The 22879-nt window shown below is 39.7% G+C and overlaps 2 protein-coding genes and 3 long non-coding RNA genes across 5 annotated transcripts; all 5 read left to right on the forward strand.

The window, feature by feature from the left end:
* Positions 1-687: 687 nt before the first annotated feature.
* Positions 688-6802, forward strand: znf1035 (zinc finger protein 1035). Its single transcript, XM_072461051.1, has one exon. The coding sequence runs from the start codon at positions 815-817 to the stop codon at positions 6425-6427; it is 5613 nt and encodes a 1870-aa protein (XP_072317152.1). The 5' UTR covers positions 688-814; the 3' UTR covers positions 6428-6802.
* Positions 6803-8287: 1485 nt separating this feature from the next.
* Positions 8288-12751, forward strand: LOC140374227 (uncharacterized). The gene is made up of 2 exons (XR_011929078.1): positions 8288-8646; positions 9626-12751. It is a non-coding gene; the product is annotated as an uncharacterized lncRNA (long non-coding RNA).
* Positions 12752-13189: 438 nt separating this feature from the next.
* Positions 13190-15168, forward strand: LOC140374226 (uncharacterized). Its single transcript, XR_011929077.1, has 2 exons — positions 13190-13356; positions 13640-15168. It is a non-coding gene; the product is annotated as an uncharacterized lncRNA (long non-coding RNA).
* A 203-nt stretch (positions 15169-15371) lies between these two features.
* Positions 15372-19109, forward strand: LOC140374218 (uncharacterized). The gene is made up of 2 exons (XM_072461054.1): positions 15372-15485; positions 16419-19109. The coding sequence occupies exon 2, from the start codon at positions 16463-16465 to the stop codon at positions 18776-18778; it is 2316 nt and encodes a 771-aa protein (XP_072317155.1). The 5' UTR covers positions 15372-15485; positions 16419-16462; the 3' UTR covers positions 18779-19109.
* Positions 19110-19713: 604 nt separating this feature from the next.
* Positions 19714-21786, forward strand: LOC140374225 (uncharacterized). Its single transcript, XR_011929076.1, has 2 exons — positions 19714-19859; positions 20176-21786. It is a non-coding gene; the product is annotated as an uncharacterized lncRNA (long non-coding RNA).
* The last annotated feature ends 1093 nt before the right edge of the window (positions 21787-22879 follow it).

Here is a 22879-nt window from a genome sequence, read left to right on the forward strand (position 1 = left end):
CATGGAGCCTGATCCACATTTGCATTCCTCAACAGAAACTGGGAGTGCGGAGCAAGCTGTGTCTTTAAAAGAAGTTGATTTTTTGTTGACTTTAAGTGGTAGTAGTCATCCTGTTATCCATGTTGGTGAAACTAGAGACCATGATGACTCTTCGACAGATAAGACTACTATAATCACACAAAATTATCATAAACGTGATCATGTGTGTATTGCTGATGTTGCACCCAACGATGGTTGTGTTGACAAAAAGAGCAACGAAAGTGGTTCTTTAAGAGCTCTTGCTATAAATGACATTGAAATGGAGCAAGGATGTCCAGCAGAAAATATTGGTGCATCTGAGAGTATAGTAGATGGCAGTGATTCTGTTAAAGATGGATGCAACAGCAAGGCAATAGTTGTGTTAGATTCAGCGCAAACATTGGTGGTGGGCAATCTAAACACCAAAGTAGAAAAAGAAATTTGGACTGACCCTAAAGTCACTTGTGAGGATCTACCTGAAAAGAAACCAAGTAAAGATGAGCAGAATGAGTTCCCAAAGTTTGATATTGACAAAAAAGAACCCCAATTTCCCCTAAGTCCTGATGAAAAATCGTCTCCTGACAAGAAAATTAAAGAAAATCACCCTAAAGAGTTAGAATGTCCAAGTGGTGCTGAGAAAATATCCTTTATGACTTATGAAACCACAACAGGCCAGAGTTCAGAGGAAATTGAACAGTGTTCCCCATTTGTATGTCAAAAACTAAGTAATTCTGATGAAGGGCAGTCTGTGTATGCTGATGGTGAACCCCTGTCTCCTTCTTCTGAAGAAAATGAAATGACAGAACTAGTTTCTTGTGAACCTGTGGAATCATTAATGGAAAAATCCCCCAAAATGAAACCTTCTACAGAAATGTTGAAACGATTCCAACCCGTTGTTCTTCTCAAAACCATGGACGCGGATTCAACGAAGGACAAGTATGTGTGTGCGCTATGTTTGTACAGTGCCTTGAATATGGATGATCTAATTGAACACCACAACCATCATTCATTGCATAGTTTTCAGTTGTGCACATCTTGTGGTCTATATTTGGTACACCAGGACCAATCGGCAAAACATGTGTGTGGCCAACATAGTCCAGTGTTCCCTTCAACTTCTGAAAAGAGAGGCAAAAGAAAAGGCCACCATTGTAACAAATGTGGACTTCATTTTCCAAAATGGAATCCATTTATCAGTCATATGCGTTCACACACAGGAACAACGCCATTTAAATGTGAAAAATGTGGACTGTATTTTGCGCAAGGTTCTTCTTTACGTAGACACAGAAGTGTTTCTAAAAGTTGTGGAAGGCCAGCAGACGAAAAGCCTAGTCCCAAGTCTCACACTGTTGCATCAAAGTCAATTTTTGATTGTTACGTGAAGCTCTATGACGTAACAAAAACAAATGTATGCAAGTTTTGTGGTAAAAGTTTCAAGAGCAACCTGAAGGTTAAAAAGCACTATCACAATGTGCACAAGAAGCCAGGCGCAATCGTGCCAAAAGAGGTACATTTTGAGATGGCTGTAGAACTTAGGACAGATAATAAGTACAAGTGTCCATTGTGTCCTCAGATTTTCAATAATCATTTGAACAGAAATCGACATCTGAAAAACTGTATCAAAGATAAACAATATAAAGTCAAAGGAAGGTTCAAGTGTCCATTATGCCTTGCAACATTTAGTCTTTCTTCTAACAAGTATAGACACATACACACCTTTTGTTTAAGGAACTTTCTATCATTTCTTGGAAGAGACACAGTGAAGCCCCAAAAATTGAGTCGCCATTCAAATGAGATGACAACTGTAATTATGAAACTAAAGGCAGAAGAAGAACAACTAAATGGCAAAACACCTACAAAAGAAAACAATGCTGACAGTGAACCAAAATACAAGTGCAATCTCTGTCCAGCTGTTTTTTTCCATCAATCTGGAATATACAGACACATGAAGAAACATGAGCTCTATGAACTCACCGGCCGAAAGTTTGGATATAGGAATTCACTCAAGAAACATCATCTAAGTAAAAATCCAGTGACTGACACTAAGGCGGAATTGCAAAAGGTCAATACACCTCTCAAACAAGGTGACAGACCCTACTACTGTTCGCAGTGTGGGAAAGGGTTCAAGTCCAATATCCATCTAATGCACCATAAAATTATACACCAGAGAAGAATTCAGTGCACCGTTTGTAAAAAGATTCTTCCAACCATCGGAGATCTCATCGAACACAGGAAGTCCCATCTAAATAGAGGGTTGCTTCAGTGCCCGGATTGTCCCCAGAAGTTCACTTATCCTGTATATCTTTTAAGACATTTGCGTTCACACCTGAAAAATCAGAATCAACAAATTCAGCAAAACGATGAACAAAAACCTTCCCATTCTTGTCCATTGTGCACTGAAGTATTTGATGACGCGCAACTACTTGGCAAACATTATTTGACACACCCTGCTAATCAGTGTTCAGACTGTCCATTTTGTAAACGCAAATTCTCGAAGAGGTGTTATTTGATTCGACACATTGCTCGGCATATTGGTGGTAAACGTTTTTTCTGCAAATGTGGAAAACGATTTACTAAAGAAGTCAACCTGAAATTACACAGTGAAACTTGCTTATCACTGAATGAATCTTTGGTATGCCGTTATTGTTCTAGATCCTTTGTCCATAAAGTCTATCTCAACAAACATTATAGAGCCCACCAGAACAAAACTCTGACTCGATGTCCAACATGTAACTTCTGCTATGGGATTTCAAAACTTTCTAAGCATCAGAGGATGTGCAGTGGCAAGACTATACCTGATGGTGGCACATCACAAAACGCTACCCAAACAAGTGTCCAAAAGGTTCCATCCAAAGAAACACAGTATAAATGCCCATACTGTCCGAAAACTTTTAGGTATGGCTCTCTTTACCGCAGACATTTTCCTACTCACAAGAATGTGGCGGTCCATGCATGTATTCTTTGTGGACAAAACTTCCACAATCGGCTTTTGTGTTCTCAGCATGAAGCTTCCTGTGAAGGCTTAAACAAATGTAAAGATTTGGTGAACAAAAAAGCTGAAAATCTTCCCCAAAGAGACACAAGTGAGTTCAAATGCAAATTTTGCGACAAGATTTTCACAAAATCACAAAATCTCAGACAACACATTTTGTCCCATAATGAAGTGAACCCTTATCGATGCAAAGTGTGTGATCGCTGCTTTTCAAGGTATGACCACCTGAAAGTTCACATGGGTTGTTGCAAGGGGAAAGTGAAACTGCAATTAACGCCTCAGATCTGTATTCCTAAAATCACTTTGGATCAGATTGGTACTGGTTGGCAAAAAGAGCTTGGATTTAGACAGATGTGTGAATGCAAGATATGTGGAAAAAAATTTGCAACTCTATCAAAACTTAAGTGGCACAATTCAATGTTTCATACAGTAAAGCGATTTAAGTGCATGCGATGTAGTTCATGTTTCTCTCATGAAAAAACTCTTCGAAACCACATACGGTTTAGAAAATGTAGACTGGCCTCCATTGTCAAAAGAAAAGCTCATATCCCAGAAACACAGGTTGCAAATGTTTCTTCTGAAAAATGCAACAAAATTCTGGCTAGAATTCAGCCCGTTTCGGCAGAACAAAACCAAGATGTTGGCAAGATGTTGAAATGCAGCTTCTGTCCCCGTACTTTTCGAACAAGTGCACATTTAAAAGTACACCTTTATCTTCACACTGGTGAAAAGTCATTTAGCTGTGATTGTGGCAAGACATTTTTAAGAAAACACCATTTGCTACGCCATATTCAAACTTGTATGAGAAAAAAAACTCAAAGTGCATCCAGCGGCTTTTCATGTGCATATTGCAGTTCCCGATTTTTACTTTTTTCTCAACTTCAGGAGCACTTTTTGAATGCTCACAAATTGGAAATGATGGATGAACCTGTAAAAACTACACCATTACAACAGCATTTATCAAATCTACTAAAAAGTGAAGAAAAACCATCTAAACTCAACAGGCCTATTGATAATGAAACTTGTGAAATGCCCCCCGAATTAAAGGAAAGCCCCTTTGCCTGTAGCATTTGCAATAAAGGTTTCTGGAATAAAACCACCCTCCGCAATCATTTCAGGAAATGTAGAAAAAAAGTCTCCAACAGCAACCATTTGGTGGAGGAGGATGTCCCTTTAAGAGCAGATCTTGAAATGGTACTTGCTGACTCCCCCGCCGAACACTCACCTGAAGAAGAACTGGAAGACCCAGAACCACAAATAAAGTCACCAGTAGACAAAAAAACTGTGATGTACCAATGTTCAGAATGTGACCAGAGCTTCATTGACGGGCTGATGCTCATTAGCCATCTAGAGGACCATGGAAGAGAAGAACAAGAGAAAAGACTGAATAAATGTTCTAAGTGTGGAAGGATGTTCTCTAGCCAAGCAAGGCTTGAGAAACACATGACAGTCCATGAAAGTGGGATGTGCATTTGTACAGACTGCTTAACAGAATTTCTCTCAAACACCGAACTTGATGATCATAAAAAACAATGCCATGACCCCTCACACGCCTATTCTTGTCGATTATGCAAATACAGGTTTAAGAATAGAATAGGTTTATGTGATCATTGTACTACAGAACACCCAAATGATATATTTTCTTGTAGTTTCTGTGAGAGGAATTACACTCTGAGAGCATCACTGGTGAGGCACATCAGTAGAAGTCATGGACTAGAGCAGAAAGATGGAGCTGAAAAATCAGTAAGTACTCGAAGCACGTCAGAAAGTGAAGCTGCTGCGGCTCCTACTCCTGATAAGGATGATGACTATGATGACAACGATGACAATGATAACAACGATGACGATGATGACAACGATGATAATGATAACGATGATAATGATAACAACGATGACAGTGACAGCTATGATTCTGATTCTGCCCCATATTTCCCATGTCATGTATGTGGCAAAACCTTTTCAACATCAGAAAATCTTGAGGACCATCAGCGATGCCATCTTGGTGAAAAGCCATTTGAATGTGCTGAATGTGGCCAATGTTTCTTTCAAGCTGCCCAATTACAACAGCACGAACGAAAGCACAATTCGGAATATCAGTGTCGAGTGTGCGGCAGGGGTTTTGTCTCTCTTTTTGCATTAAAAAAGCATAAGCATACCTCTGGAAAAAAGCGTCCTTTCCGGTGTACAAAATGTCAGCTATATTTCAAAAGTCCTGCACAATTAGCGGAACATAAGCTCAGTCACCAGGAAGAGAGCTTTCCTTGTGACATATGCAATCGCGTCTTTTCTTCCAAAAGCAGTAGAGTAGAGCACCGGAAAATTCACTGGCCTAAACTAAGTGGTGTTGGACTGTCAAATCAGACTGCCATTGTACCTGATAATAAACCTGCCTCTTGGACAATGGCACCCACAAATGAATTTAAATATCGATGTGGCGTCTGCTGTGTACGTTTCCGAAATCCAGAGGAGCTTTCAGAACATGGTTGTTTGGCAGGTACAGAGCGTCAGTACTCTTGTATGGACTGTGACAAACATTATTTGCATTCCTCTCACCTGAAAAAACACCTGCGTACTCACAAGCAGTCATCTTTGAGTAAATATTTGTGCAATCATTGTTACAAAAGCTTTTCTTCCCCTCATGAGTTTCTAAACCATCTCAGAAATCATGATGAAACCCCACACTATGGTCAACAAGGTTTTATCTGTCCAGTTTGTCATCAGTGTTTTTCAAGTCCTGCTGAATTGACATTTCATTTCCCAACACACCCAAGTGAAACTTTTGAATGTAAAAATTGCAACAAAAGTTTCCTTACTGCAAGCAAGTTGAAAGAACATGAAGTATGCCACACTAAAGAGACAAAATGCAAAATGTGTGGTCAAAGCTATGTTGGGGGCAGTCATGAATGTTCTCAAAAGAATCTTGAGGTCTCGTATGGAGATGACGTTGAAATAGATGTTACTGGTGAGGACCTGTGCTTTTGCCCTTTCTGCTCAATGCAATTTTCTTCGAAAAGTAATCTGTTAGAGCATCAAAACAGACAGCACCCAAAAGAAAAGCCGTTAACATGTAAAATTTGTTCAAGAACATATGCGAAACAAAAATATCTTGATAAACATCTCAAAAAACATAATCAAAATGAGCCTGGTCAGAGCACATCCCAGATTAAGTTTCAATGTTCCCAATGCCTCAGTGAGTTCAACACGGCAAAAGATCTGTCCCTTCATTTGAAACTACATGCGGCAGAAAAAGACGTTGGGGAATTCCGCTGTGATATGTGCTACAAATCTTTTAGTCAGCTGTGTCTTCTTCGGCGTCACCAAGAAAGCCATGTTGGCCAAGTAGTGTACGAGTGCACCGAATGTGATAAGGCTTTTGCTTTCCCACATCTGTTAGAGACACATCAGCAAATCCATGTTTAAGTCTCTATGCACTTATATAGTTTTGTTTAGATCAAATATCCTTTACTCATTTGTGGAAGAGTTGTCTTCCTGAGTTTAACTGTTCTTGTTCCTATTGTATATACTGTATGAATAGTGTAACCATGTATATTGTGGAAAGTAAAAGAGAAAAAGTAAAGCATGGAATTGTTTAGTTTATTTTCAAACAAAATGGCTTTTTTTAAAACTATTTTTTTTTGTTTTTTAATGGTATTTTTCATTAGTAGATTGTTAAAACATTTGTTAAGTGCATTTGTAGTAGTTTATCCTGTCATCAAGCTGTACAATATTTCTATAATATTTGGTGTTTCTTGACATTTGGATACATTAATCAGTAAAATTTGACTACCAAATACACATGATTTGTATGTCGTTGCTTTTTGGTTTTTGTTTTAAAAAAATACAACTTTTAATAATAGAGTGCAGGTGGCACTGTTTGGAAGTGGTATCAAAGTCTGAAAATTCTTCACCTTCAAAATGTTTAAACAAAACATTGCCTATCTACTAGTCAATATTATGTCTGACCTAGATATGAGAACATGAAACTTGACAACTTCTAAAAGGCTTATTGGATCTAAAGGTTTTGACTTGCATGAGTTATAATAGTTGGTCATATGTAGTGCAGTGCAGTTGGTCATATGTAGCAGTGATCCCTCGTTTATCGCGGGGGTTACGTTCCAAGAAGAACCCGCGGGAGTCGAAATCCGCGAAGTAGAAACCTTTATTTTTTTAGTTATTATACAATGAAATACTCCATAAAACATTGAAAGCAAGGAACAAAACCTTTTTACAGGCCCAAGCATTTGTTTAACACAAAAGTACTTTATTAACGTTTGTACTGTACTCTCACGCGCGCCGCTCTCTCCCGCAGCTCACACGCGCGTTCTCACCGGCCTCTCCCGGAGCTCACGCGCGCGCTCTCACCGGCCTCGCAAACTTCAATTTGGCAAGTGGTTTTACGTACGTGTGCATATGAATCCATAACGTTATTGACACACAGGTAGAGAAGACGCGGAGAGACTGTTTAGCCAATCAGAATGCAGAACATAATGCATGATGAAAATCCGCGAAGCAGCGAGATTTTATTAAAATTAAAATTTTGACATTCTTAACAGCTCAAAACATTTACAAAGCAAGTAATATACATAAAATGTTCAATAACCGAGATATTTTTTAATACATGATTTTTGTTTTCAATCTGCATTAGTGGAAATGTTGTGAAATGTTAGTTCACCCTAAATACCTCCCTAGAGTTGAGTGTTTATTCACATGTCACAGCTGACTTGATAAACCAGGGTTATGCAACCTACAATTGTGGCCCTACAGACGATTTAAATCAGCCCACGACCAATCATCAAATAATAAACGATATACATATAGCTCTTGTTTACAGGAATAATTCTTGGTTAGCATTAGTTTAGACCTGGTTTGGTTTTGGTTTAGTCCTTTTATTTCAGCTTTAGACCGGTTTTGATTCTTGGTTAGCCCTGGTTCAGACCTGGTTGTTACTAGTCTAGTCCTTTCCAATCCAACTTTGTGTTGGTAAAATGTACTATACAAATAAAGTCTCCAAAGTGCTGAACAAAACAGTACAAAACAAGCACAAGTAAAATAGATTAAAACATAAATAATACTAATAAAACACTTCCGGCCCAGAGGTCTTTGTCTCATTAAAACGAATCTGGGCCTGGTGAATATTTAGTTGAATGTTCCTGTAATAAACCATGGCTCTATGGATCCAGTCAGTCTGTCAGTCCATCTCAAACCATGCTTGATGTCTGCGCATGCGCAGTGTCGTGTAGGCTTTCCTGCTGTGCTTCTGCCTTGAGATTTTTTTTTTTTTTTTTTTTTCTGATGTTCCGTCTTTGTTAGGTCGGCACGAGTTTTTCCAATAGATTTTCTACATTGAGGATTGCCATGTGTTTTTAAAGCAATTCGATTTAGAAGCTAACTTGTATGGCGTAGTATGTGGCTCCATGCACATAGCAGAATTTGAAAACGGCACATAAGTGTAAAGAAGGTGCACGGGATGCATTAGGGAGGAATTCGGCTGCACGAACACATCGGTGCTCCAGTGGAGTGGACCCATCCGAGGAGCCTCGTATCTGCTGAGCTGGAGTCCATGTGAACCCGGAGAGAGTGGCTATATATCTGCACCATTCAACATATCTATGCTGGACCTAACGTCCTTCCTGTCACCGGTAAGTGAGGGTTGGCGTTGGAGACTTGGTAATAAGTCTGTGGGTTAGCTAGCCCCTTAGTGTTAGCCCAGTTGAGTAGACACGGCTAAGCTACACCCATGTAGCAGCTAATGTTGGACAGCATCCATGGTCAGTCGCCATTGTTGGATTTTTTTTGCCATAATATTATCAATTGTGTTCCCAACATGAGCTTACCTTGCGGCAACGTTAGTAATTGGACACAATGATTGAAAAAGCCCATTTACCGGTTAAATGTGCTATTTATAGTTTTACACCATTTGCAACTGTGTAATTAGCAGGCTATTTGCTACTCGAGGGGCGTTTGGTTTGACCTTTTATTTGAAACATGCCTAAAATTCACCGTTAGGTTAAAACTGCTCACATTTTGATGACCACTACCTGTTAGTGGGCTGAAGGCCTACCAAATGTGGTGTTAAACACGTACACAAACCCTTGACACAGCATTTAAAATGTAATTGCTGATAAATTTGATAAAAGACCACTGGTCTGTCATTTAAATTGTAAAATTTACTCCAATTTAGGGTTGCCACGTTTTCTAATTGTAATGTAACGATTATTGTGAGAATAAACATAAACATAACGACCAGTTTTTAAATAAATTGATAGATTAAAAAAGCACTTTACACTTTATTGAGGAAAGACTGAGCAAAAAGGTCTTAATTGTGCCCCTGAAATCGTTAGATTTCTATTAAATTTAACTAAAAAAGACTAAATCAATTTAGGTTTTGTTTTTTCTTCCTTTTTCCTTTATTTTTTTCTTCTACCATTATTGTGACCTAAATCACAAATATTGACTATAAGCTTGACATCCCTACTCTGATTTGGCCTTAAATATGTTTTTATTTTTTAGGGAAATGCAATATATTTAATATTCTAGCACTGGTCAAACACAGTGGCCAAAAGTCAAATGTTTTAATAAATGCATATGTGATCTGACATTTATGTATGTGTATTACAGGGAGTTCCCCTTTCACAAACAACTGGAGCAGTCTGAAGTGCTGGCACAATGCTTGGACTACAAGGAAATGCATCTTCTTCTAAAGAGTATCAGTGTGTGGCCTGTTCCGCTACTTTCACTGGGCTGGCATCTCTGTTGGTTCATCAAGCCACTCATGCTGGATCATTGCCCAAGCCTGGACCAACCCCACCTGGCTCCAACCTTCTGCAAGCATCTTCGACTCCCTCCAGTGAAGACGGGGCGTCCTCTGGCTCTAAAATCCCATCCACACCTATATATATATGTGACTGCGGTGACGAGTTTAAGGACTTCAGTGCTATGATTGAACATAAACAGTCCCATGTCTCTGAAGTGCAGTCTCCCCAGGTATTGCTCAATAAGGAGTTCACCTCCGTTAAAGATGTATCCAGCACAGACTGGAACCCGCCTGCGGCCCAGGCAGACCAGGCTCTTGGAGAAGACTCTGTGGCTGGGCCTTCTGTCCATGAGGTTTCTTCATTCAAGAACAATGCAGAGAGTGTAGACCAGGAAGAACCTGCTGCTGCTGGTACTGGTTCTCTGACTGAGGATCATAGCCCTGTGTCGACAGAAGCTGAGGCAGAAGAGATGCCAGAGGAGACTGAGGGAAATGAAAAAGATGAACCGGAACCTAAAAGTAAATCCTTGATGAAGATCCTGGCGTCTGCGTATGGAAAACACTTGGTGCCTCCTCGGACTGAAGATGATAACAAAGTCATGGTGTCTCTGAAAGAAGAACCTGCACTAGTTGTTATTGCACCACAAACAATACAAGGACCATCTACTGTTACTGACATGTCAACCATGCAATTAAAGCGTCTTCTTGGGAAACCGAGCACGAAGACAAAAGCTCCATCTATAAGCAGACTTCTGGAGTCCAGTACAAAGAAAATTGTTTCTCTTACAAAAATCTTTTCACCTGTCGTGCTTCTGGAAACTCGTCATAAGTTTATGGATCCGAGCCGCAATAACGCATATGGTAAATATCAGTGTGCACGCTGTCGGAGGGTTTTTCAGGATATTGATAGTTTGACAGAACACCACTTTTTGCATAAAAAAGAAAGGATTAAATGTTGCCGTTGTTGTAAACAACTCATTATTGGAAGAGTACCCCTCCCTGACAATCATGTTTGTCCACAGATAAGAGCAAAGACCACATCGTCTTCATTTTCCATCAAAAGTATTGCAACAAATGGCCAGAAAACTTTGCACATTAACAACTTAAACAATAGGAAAAAGGTTTATTTTTGTCCAATTTGCAAGCACAATTACGCTCGGAGGTACAATCTTAAAATGCACAAATGCCGTGGCCCTGTTCCAAGCCCCCCTCAGACAAAGTCATTGAACAATGCAGCAGAGGTATGTCTTAATGTTAACGATGAAGGAAACCTTTCCGAAAGTATTGGTGTCGGCACCAGGAGCATAAAAGTGGAGGACACCTCAGATCCAGAATTTGAAAAGGAACTTTCAAATCTGAGTTGGTCTTCTGCATCATCAATAAAGGAGCAGCACCACAATGCCTCTGCATTTGCTGCATCTTTTCTGCATGAACAGAACAGTAGTTGGTCTTATACATCCGATAAAGATGAAGATGGAAATCGGTGGACCATGCCTTTGAACAATGACATGGACTTACTCACACCCACAGATAAAGATGCTAATGAAGGAGAGCGTGATGAATCTGTCACTCATTCTGACACAGGACCTATGCACTATTTTATAAAAGATGGAGTCAGGCGTTACCCTTGTAACAAGTGTCAACAAACATTTTGTTCAACCTGTAGTTTAAGTCGTCATCAAAAACTATGCTGTTCTAGTCCAAAAGATTTAGGCAGTGGGTCCAATGCCATAAACATGGCAGTAAACAACAATGTAAAAATGTATCCATGTTATGTCTGCGGAAGAAACTTCAATCGCAAAGATAACATGATGGTTCACAGAAAGAAATGTGAATTGAGACGGACAATGATTCCACAGTTTTCCAGTGAAATTAATCCAAGCGTGCCCCCCTCTAATGCTCCACAGGACGTCCCTCAGGAGGATGATGGAGGCAACTGGAGCATCATGTCACTGCCCTCTGTTCTACCCAGAAGAGTAACGTGTGAGTGTGGCATTGGCTTCACATCTCCCAAGCTTCTCCTGGAGCATTTACAGAAACATGCCCAGGAGTCCTACACCTGCCCAACATGTGGTGTCACTGTAAATTCATGGTCCGATTATGAGATTCATCTGCAGCTTCATATGCACCCCCAGCATCACAAACGGCCACAACCTTTACTGCTACGATTTAAACAACCCACAATTCTGCAGATGCCACCTCAGCTGGTAGTACCTAATGTACCTGAAAAACATCAAGTTCACCAAGAGCAACTTCTTTATCCAAGAAAGAAGCAGCAAAGGACTGTGTGCGCAAAATGTGGCAAGAGCTTCGCCAGTCGGTGTTCTTTGCGCAGACACATATCCTGGAATCGATGCAAAGCTCTACGAATGACTGTTTCAAACAAAACCTATCATTGCTCTCTGTGCAATTCTGACTTTCCAAATGCGATCAGTCTTCTGTTTCACCAGAGAGGTGGGAGCTGCAAACCTGCTATCAAGCCTGTGCGCTGCCCAATATGTCTTCGTTGGTTCACCACCACAGATGGTTTGCAGAAACATCTACTTGCTCACAAAAACTCTGAGACATTTCGCTGTGACGTGTGTCAAGGCACATATCCCAGTATGAAGTCACTCAAAATCCACCGTCGGCGAATCCATCGTATAATGGTGAGGAGTGTAAATCCAGATGTAAACAAACCAGCAGTTTCTGGTTCTGTTTCTGTATAGCTGCATGATAAAGTTGCCATTCATGTCTCTTCATTTTTAGCTGACTTTTCTTTTAGATAGGCTGGAGAAATAAATACATTACTGTATATACATTTAAGTAGGCTAAATAAAAGGATTGTTTTAGTTCTTGCAGATGTTGAATGTGTTACAGAAAAAATAAATATCCTTTTTGTTTAAGGTTTCAAATATGAATAAATGTAAACAGTCAAACTTTGTTGTGTAATGTAAGGCACTTGATCTTTTATGGAGGATTATTATAGTTCCCAATAAATATACACATGATTGTGTTGCTGTGTAAAGCTTAATATGCATTTTGATGTATAAAGAAGTAGAATATATAGTGCTTATTTTGATTCCCCTGTAGGATTACATTTCTATAGCCGAATTATAACCTGAAGAAATGTTTAGTTGTCATAGGAATGTTTTACAAGTCATTGTCAGGAACGCCATAACCTCCAAAGCGCCACCTGCAGGTCAGAAGTGGCTCTGTGTTGCTTGGTTAAAATACGATTTATCTACGATTTTCCACCCAGAGAGAAATATTTGTGGGAGATGAATCAAAATCTAATAGAAATACATGTAACTGGCTGTACAATATAATTTTGCGCATTAGACAACATTACAAGTATTTAAAAAAAAGCTCACTCGGACTGCAGCCTCAACTCACACCACTGCATGCTCTGGGGTCCACCAGGGGGCAGCAGACCCGATTACAACATGCCAACTACCGAAAGAAGAGAAGAAAATAAGACAGAAGCCGAACAAATGTCTCATTTTTACCTACATCCATAGACCAAAATGTCATAATGGCACAGCAGTCCTCTTAAGTTTTCGATAAAGAACCACAACAAGCTGCATAGCAGTAACAATTTTGTTTGCTGGTCAAGGTAAGCAAACGTAACCTTTGTATGCCATGCTAACATTAGCAACGTTCAGCCGAAAACAATGGCACTAACGGGAGACACATGTTTCTTTCAGATGTATGTTGATTTATAAATCTACATTTATATTAAATAATGCATTAATGCATTTTAAATGGTCTTCTAATGATTGCACTGACTAGCATACCGGGTTGGATTCAAGCTTAAATATAGAGTATAAGCTAAATTAGCTATAGTTACGGAAATAACAACGCAATTCTCTGTGTTTAAAATATGTTTTCATCACCAGGACGTGGCGCAGCCATGGCAAGTGGATATCAAGACCATAATGTGCTGGATGATAGTCTCAGCGTCGATCTGATGAATGCTGGTCGGTTTTGCTTCAACTGTGAGCAGATTTTTTCAAGTAGAAAATGTCTTGAAGAACATCTTTGCTCTGTTCCATCCTATATTTGTTCCTGTGGAACTGAGTTTACATCCTATAATAACATGCTGCAGCACAGTAATTCCCACGAAGCAGGACATCAGGTGCTTTGTCATCAAACCATAAAGAAGAGAAGAATTGAAAAACACTGGGAGGAAGAAGAGAAGTTGGAAAGGCTACAGTCTGGTGAGGTTATCTGGGAGAGCCCTACGTCTTCAACTGGGAAAGCTGCCTCTCAAATATCCATTTCACCCAAGATGCCCAAGCGTCCAGCACAGTCTCATGTATTAGTACAATATTCTCCAGATTTGAACAAAAATGTCTCAACCTCGGAAAGGAGCAAAATATTCTCTGACGTAGGTTCTCCAACTGTGGATTTATGGACACTTTTCCAACCTGTTGTGGTAATGAAAACAATGCGCTCATTTTCCAAGATGCATTCATACATTTGTGGTGAATGTGGACAATCTTTTTCAACAAGAAAGTCTTTAGTTATACATCATAACAACCACATCGCAGACAAAGTATCTGGCTGCATTAGTTGTGGACTGCTCCTCTCTGGCAGGAAATTTGTTCCTCGCTTCCATTCCTGTAATTCTCCAATTGGCTATAAATTCAAATTGATCACTGCAAGACCAATTAACCAGATCACTGCAAACATAGCCAATGGCCTAGCTAAAGCTGCTGCTTCATCTACACCACAGAGTCCTCTGAATAATGGTTCTTACAGCAAAATAAAAATTGTTATGGATGTTGATTATCATCCCAGCACTGTCAAGCCGCCTTTCAAGCCTGTTCAAACTAAACCTGTCATTTCAAATGTCAAATCACTTAGTGTAAACACACTACCTTCTACACAGGCCACTCCGGCTGGAGTGAGCCATACACCTGGGAAAGGCTATGAGTGCCGGGTCTGTCGTGTCTATTTTGAAAGTATCAACGTCCTTCAGAGGCACAAGTGTGCTAAAGCTCATGAGTTCTTGATGAAACATAAACTCACTGCACCAGCTAACAGGCAGAGGCAAGTAGTGCCATTGCAGATTCCTAATTCATCTTTGCAGAAGAGTGTCAAGCCTGTTCTGTCTGCCCCTACTGGCAACACTGACATCAAGAACAGACTATCCAACGTGAACAATAAAGACGTGTCAAAAGGAGTCGCAGATGATGACTGTTTCATTGTTGAAAGTGGACCAGAGAAACCGGCTGAGGTGATTTACCAAGTGACCTCCTCTGTCCCTATCAAGACATGATGTGTCTCGAAAAGACAGAACTTTTGGTCATTGTTATCCCGCTTATGAAAGGATCTCATTGTTTGTACAGCCAAATACTTGTGTTGTAACTTGTGTTGAATTGCAGACATAATATTGAATAAAATGTATGATTATGTACATTGACATACAGAATTACATGGATGTATGGTTAGTATATTAGTATATGTTTATGTCTTTATGGTGTCTATGGAGCGAAGATGGTATAATTAACTGGGACTGGTTAAGTTCTAGTAGTATGCGCGTGTGTGCGGACTGCGCATGTGCCGCTTTAACGTAACTTCCGTTTAGCGCCTCCCCTCCTGCTGAAAGAAGCTCTGGTGTGCAGCGTGCACATCATGGACCAGAAGCACATGCCTCATGTTTCCAGGACCTCCCTGTTTACTGTACTGGAACTAAACGATCACGTGTGACGAGAGGAAGAAAATCATAACCTAACGCTGGTAAGCTTTTTGTTTTCACAGGTATGATAGTTACATTTTAAGAGCGTTTGACGTGTTTTGCAAAACACTGAGCTTGGCGCATTGCTACGAAGGCGTATTGGGTCAGGCAAGGGGAAAACGGTACCATATTTCCAAGTTTTAACACGCAAATCTGCCATAGCAATTTTGATGAAAGAAACATGCATATTTATATGATTTTGAAACATAACGCTTGCTAGAATAAATGAGCAAAGTCAGGGGGAAAAAACATGCACATTTTATTTTATGCACACATGTCTATTTTTAACTCTACTTACCTATTTTTCATACCCTGTAGTTATTTATTGTCCATTGTTTTTGTATTTATTGTTCAGTGTTTGTTTGTTGCACCGAACCGCCAGGACAAGTTCCCATGTCTGTGAATCCTGTTCATTGACAAATGGCAAACTTTATTCTGATTCTGACTCTGATCCTCATCAGGTCGTCGTATATCACATCATATAGGACGCTGACTAAGGTGTAAGTGTAGATCTTTCACACAGCAAGCGCTACCTTCAAACGTCTCAAAGTCCAAAGGATAGGACACATTTTCAAAAACCCTTGATAAACTACAAGGGTATGGTATATAACAAGACCGAAGTCATCCCCTAATTTCCTTCAGAAACAAATAAACCCCTTCAAATCAACAAAATACTTTTCCCTTGCAAATTTGCATTTTTAAACTCAATCTAAATTTTTGCTAAATATGCTACCCTATTTCCCCCCCTCCTTATACGCCTTCATATTTTGCCGCTCTGTATGGCTTTACTGCTTTATTAAGCATTAGTAGGGTTGGATAGGTAACCTTAGAATGTAATTCTCCCTAAAACTGCAAAAGACTTTTATTAGTTGTATTGTTTCCTGACTATAAAATACATGTAATGCTAAATAACATTTTTGTTTCTTTCTCTACAGGGAATTCTTCTCATCTCACAAACTGAGCCACAAGTGCTGGCACAATGCTTGGGCTACAAGGACTTGCATTTTCTTCTAAAGAGTATGAGTGTGTGGCCTGTTCTGCTACTTTCACTGGGCTGGCATCTCTGTTGGTTCATCAAGCCACTCATGCTGGATCATTGCCCAAGCCTGAACCAACCCCACCTGGCTCCAACCTTCTGCAAGCATCTTCGACTCCCTCCAGTGAAGACGGGGCGTCCTCTAGCTCTAATATCCCATCCACACCTATGTATATATGTGACTGCGGTGACGAGTTTAAGGACTTTTTTGTTATGATTGCACATAAACAGTCCCATGTCTCTGAAGTGCAGTCTCCCCAGGTATTGCTCAATAAGGAGTTCACCTCCGTTAAAGATGTATCCAGCACAGACTGGAACCCGCCTGCGGCCCAGGCAGACCAGGCTCTTGGAGAAGACTCTGTGGCTGGGCCTTCTGTCCATGAGGTTTCTTCATTCAAGAACAATGCAGAGAGTGTAGACCAGGAAGAACCTGCTGCTGCTGGTACTGGTTCTCTGACTGAGGACCATAGCCCTGTGTCGACAGAAGCTGAGGCAGAAGAGATGCCAGAGGAGACTGAGGGAAATGAAAAAGATGAACCGGAACCTAAAAGTAAATCCTTGATGAAGATCCTGGCGTCTGCGTATGGAAAACACTTGGTGCCTCCTCGGACTGAAGATGATAACAAAGTCATGGTGTCTCTGAAAGAAGAACCTGCACTAGTTGTTATTGCACCACAAACAATACAAGGACCATCTACTGTTACTGACATGTCAACCATGCAATTAAAGCGTCTTCTTGGGAAACCGAGCACGAAGACAAAAGCTCCATCTATAAGCAGACTTCTGGAGTCTAGTACAAAGAAAATTGTTTCTCTTACAAAAATCTTTTCACCTGTCGTGCTTCTGGAAACTCGTCATAAGTTTATGGATCCGAGCCGCAATAACGCATATGGTAAATATCAGTGTGCACGCTGTCGGAGGGTTTTTCAGGATATTGATAGTTTGACAGAACACCACTTTTTGCATAAAAAAGAAAGGATTAAATGTTGCCGTTGTTGTAAACAACTCATTATTGGAAGAGTACCCCTCCCTGACAATCATGTTTGTCCACAGATAAGAGCAAAGACCACATCGTCTTCATTTTCCATCAAAAGTATTGCAACTAGGAGACTAAGACCAATACAAATGAACATCTTGAAAAAAGTGTACTTTTGTCCTATTTGCCAAAACAATTTTACACAAAGATACAATCTTAAAAAGCACAAATGCAATGGTCCTGTGGCAAGTCCTGCATCTGCAGACAAAGGAAATGTTTGCCAAAGTATTGGTGTCGGCACCAGGAGCATAAAAGTGGAGGACACCTCAGATCCTGAATATGAAGAGAAACTTTTAAATGTGAGTTTGTCTTCTGCATCATCAATAAAGGAGCAGCACCAAAATGCCTCTGCATTTGCAGAGTCTTTTTTGCAAGAACAGGACAGTCAATGGACCATACCTTTGGACATTGAAAGAAAAATGGTCTCAACTTACAGTGGAAAAAAGAGATGTTCACGTGTAAGGTTTTATGAAAAAAATGTTGTCGGGCGTTACCCTTGTAACAAGTGTCATCAAACCTTTGGCTTGACAAGTAATTTAAGCCGACATAGAAAACTATGCTGTGGTAGCCCAAAACATTTAGGGGGTGAGCACATTTCAGAAAGTGTCCCGGTAAAAGCCAACAATGTAAACATCTACCCATGTAATGTCTGCGGAAGAAACTTCAATCGCAAAGATAACATGATGGTTCACAGAAAGAAATGTGAATTGAGACGGACAATGATTCCACAGTTTTCCAGTGAAATTAATCCAAGCGTGCCCCCCTCTAATGCTCCACAGGACGTCCCTCAGGAGGATGATGGAGGCAACTGGAGCATCATGTCACTGCCCTCTGTTCTACCCAGGAGAGTAACGTGTGAGTGTGGCATTGGCTTCACATCTCCCAAGCTTCTCCTGGAGCATTTACAGAAACATGCCCAGGAGTCCTACACCTGCCCAACATGTGGTGTCACTGTAAATTCATGGTCCGATTATGAGATTCATCTGCAGCTTCATATGCACCCCCAGCATCACAGACATTTAAACCCCTTATTAATACAATTAAAAACAAACATGACGTCGCAGCAACTAACTGCAAATAGTCTGCTTGAAAAGGCACCACAAACTCAGAAAGATTTTAAAAATAGAAGACAAATGTTTGCTTGTTCAAGATGTGGTAGTACATTTGCTCGACGTTGCTCTCTCCGGAGGCACTTGACCTGGAGTCAGTGTACAGGCTTTTGAATAAATGCTCCTTACTCTGTTGTAATGAATTACAGTTTTAACAGTACCATGTGTTTAACTACTGAAAAATGCTACTTGCATATTTTAATAACTCTTTAAACTACTAAAACTTTTGCTTTTTTTTAACCCAGCAATTTCAGGAGCTGTTGCACAAAATAACATGGCAGTTTCGCGGCTCTGTAGACACTCCCTTTTTGATTTTTTTGCTACGGTTAAAACTATTGTCAGTGAAATTAACAAACATCACTCAAGTTGATTCTAATATTGGTGTGTTGTATATTTATTAGGCCACGAATAAACTCATTTATCTTCGATGCATATTTTACTGCCCACATGTTTATCAGGTAGTGTACATGGCGTCAAGGTAGTTAGCATTTTAATACTTTCACGTTTTAGCTTCAAAGTAGCTTTTGAAATATATAATCTGTATGTATGCATGTATTCTCTCTGTAGTATTCATTAAATAAATGTACAGCTGTGTCTTTTCTATTTATTGTTCAGTAGTTCTGGTTTGACAGTTGTATTTATATATCATCAAATGAAACGACAACAGTCGTTTCACTTTGTAAACCATTAAGAAGTCAATTTTTCAAGTTGAAGATTTACCACCTCACATCCATAAATCTGTCAAATCAAGCGTATTGTCTTTACTAAACAGTATTGAACATACGCCTATTAGATATTAAAACAAGCTTTAACTTAGTCCTATACCTTTCAACTGTAGTTCAACTATATATATAGGTTGTTGATTCATAGTTCATTGTTTTATGTTGCTCTGAATCACCAAAAGCAAGTTCCTGTGTTTGTGAAGTCTGTTCATTGACAATGGCAATAAAACTTTTGTGATTCCCAAGTTACTGTTGTTGCAATACGTCATCCCGACGGTTGGGGGCGCTCTTACATATAGTTTTTTTTGGCTTGGGGAGAGCGTTTCCGGCTTCCTTCTCTTGGGTCGGCGTCTTTTTTCATCAAAGCGCAAATTCCCGGGTTTTTTGTTAACTTACGAAAATAAATCCACTTATAACCGTGCCCCCGGACCATAAAACTCCATTAAGACTTGTTGAGTGGTTTGTGTTGCCAGGTGAGCAAAGTGTAATCTTTCGGTTTTCCTATATTAATGGTGGTGAAACCAAGAGTAGCTAATGCTAATATTGATCCTAGTTAAAACTCACATTTTCCAGCATCCACGTGTATTTACGAGGCGATAGCGCTGTATTTGTCGTGTTGTAGTGTTTTCACTTTTCACTTTAGATAGTACCATTGATAAACATTTAGTTGTGTTAAAACCGTTCAAACGTGAATTTGAGTTGAACATATTTAATCATATCTGCTTCTTCCCCATTTAATTGTGGCGATTGTGGTGGTTATTGTTGATTGTCTTATATTTTGCTTTACAGAACAAGTCACATCATGTACAGTGGATATCAAGACCTAACTGTGCTGGATGATGATCTCAGCACAGACCTAACGAATACTGATCTGTTTTGCTTCAACTGTGAACAGATTTTTTCAAGCAGAAAATATCTTGAACAACATGTTTGCTCTGTTCCATCTTTTATCTGCTCATGTGGGACTGATTTTACATCCTACAGTGACATGCTGCAGCACACTAGTTCCCACGACCCAGGACATCAGGTGCTTTGTCATGAAGCCATAAAGAAGCAAAGAATTGAAAAACACTGTGAGGAAGAGGATAAGTTGAAAAGACTTCTATCCGGAGAGGTTATCTGGGAGAGCCCCAAATCTCTACCTGTGAAAGCTGCCTCTCAAATATCCATTTTACCCAAGATGCCCCAGGGTCCAGTACAGCCGAAACTACCACAGCTCTCTCCAGATTTGATAAAAAATGTCTCGACCTCCAACACAAGCAAAATGTTCTCAAATATTGGTGCCCCAACTGTGGATCTTTGGACACTTTTCCAACCAATTGTGGTCATGAAAACGATGCGCTCATTTTCCAAGATGCATTCATACATTTGTGGTAAATGTGGGCATTCTTTCACAACCAGAAGGGCCCTAGTCATTCATCATAACACCCACATTGCAGACAAAGTGCTTGGCTGCATTGGTTGTGGACTGCTCCTCTCCAGCAGGAAGATTGTTCCTCGCTTCCATCCTTGTAATTCCCCATACAGTAAATTTAATAGATTCAAGCTTATCACTGCTAGACCACTTACCCAAATCACTGCAAGCATAGCCAATGGATTGGGCCAGCTTTCGATGACTTCTCCATCACTAAAAGTCCCAAATAATGTTGCACCTATGATAAATAGTAAACATTTGAGCGTTGACTATCGTCGCGTCACTGTCAAGCCGCCTTTCAAGTCTGTCCAAACTAAACCTGTCATTTCAAATGTCAGATCACTTAGTGTAAACACACTACCTTCTACACAGGCCACTCCGGCTGGAGTGAGCCATACACCTGGGAAAGGCTATGAGTGCCGGGTCTGTCGTGTCTATTTTGAAAGTATCAACGTCCTTCAGAGGCACAAGTGTGCTAAAGCTCATGAGTTCTTGATGAAACATAAACTCACTGCACCAGCTAACAGGCAGAGGCAAGTAGTGCCATTGCAGATTCCTAATTCATCTTTGCAGAAGAGTGTCAAGCCTGTTCTGTCTGCCCCTACTGGCAACACTGACATCAAGAACAGACTATCCAACGTGAACAATAAAGACGTGTCAAAAGGAGTCGCAGATGATGACTGTTTCATTGTTGAAAGTGGACCAGAGAAACCGGCTGAGGTGATTTACCAAGTGACCTCCTCTGTCCCTATCAAGACATGATGTAAGCATTTTTCATACTTGCTACCATGTCTGGCTATTGTGTAAATAGGCTCTTATGATTCACTTTTGTTACAACTTTTTTGTTTGCTATTCACAAGAGTTTAAAGCATAATAGTGTTGAAAAGTTGTATGCATTGTACTTTTTTGAACAGTTTAACACTTTGCACCCCTTCTATGTGTATATTGCCATTTGTTATAATAAACTTTTTTTAGTCATGCCTGTACTACTTTGCTCGTGTATTAATTTTTTTATTTATTTTTTAAACTAATATCTTTTCTGTCTTTCAGTTCTGTAACTTTAAAACAAGCTTCACCGGTCTATGGTGTTCTCTCACCTTCCAGCAGGTGGTGCTGTTTCCAGAACCGCTGCACGTTCATTTGATTATTAGAGCGAGTAGTACTAAGTGAGACTTTTATGAAACTTTAATATTTTTCCTCAGTTTAAAAAAACCTCTTCCCCCATGATAGTAACATATTCTCTTGTTCATTGATTTTCATCATTAAATTCACGCAAACACACTGATAAACATAGGCCTATATCTTACATCATTTAACGTAATCTGTGAATTCTCTTTCTCAATTTGGAAAAAAAATACGCAGATTAAAAGTAATTTGTGCTTTAAGAGTAAGACAGGCCTCATCCTTTAGGTTTACAAAGACGTGCCTTACTTGTACATAGTGCGAGTGAACGAAGCTGGCACTACCTCATACGTATAGCACAACACTCCTTTGTATACTGTCAATTATTTGTAAGTACGCTATAGCATCCTAAAGATGTAATGTTAAATGTTACCACTACTTGGTGTGATCAGGTTAGTTTAGACTACCAGCTATTGTGCAGGTTATTGATGAAGAAAACCTTCTTTAGCCCACACTCTTTGTACATGTTTGGACTATTCAAACCTGTGCCAAGTGACCTCAGCCAACGGTTTTATTTTGTTAACCTAAAATAAGCAGTCCATTTGTCAAGCAATTATTCCTGAAATTAGGAAAAAAAAGTCCCACTTGTTACTGTCTCTTTCTGTGCACTATTTAGCTTGTTTTATTATTCCATTTAGTCACCATTTGATAGAGAAACTATCAAGCTCCTGGGCATAAATATAAAGGTAACATTGCCTTCCTCTTATTTTCAATCAAATCAGCCATTTTGATCATAAATTTATACACCAAGCCTCCAATTTTTATTTTTTTTAAAACCCTGAAACTTATCAAATTGTAATCAATCTAGCAAGCAATCAATCATTCTTTATTCATAAAGCGCTTTTCATACATGAAATGTAACACAAATGACAGAGCTTTACAGCTTCACAGTTTACA

The sequence above is a fragment of the Eucyclogobius newberryi genome, unplaced genomic scaffold, assembly GCF_026437365.1.
Source record: "Eucyclogobius newberryi isolate DKJ021-1_F unplaced genomic scaffold, fEucNew1.0.hap1 SCAF_3, whole genome shotgun sequence".
NCBI lineage: Eukaryota > Metazoa > Chordata > Actinopteri > Gobiiformes > Gobiidae > Eucyclogobius > Eucyclogobius newberryi.

What these genes read in the sequence shown, in the direction of transcription:
- LOC140374218 (XM_072461054.1), top strand. Translation starts at nt 16,463, where the DNA reads ATGCTTGGGCTACAAGGACTTGCATTTTCTTCTAAAGAGTATGAGTGT.
- znf1035 (XM_072461051.1), top strand. Translation starts at nt 815, where the DNA reads ATGACAGAACTAGTTTCTTGTGAACCTGTGGAATCATTAATGGAAAAA.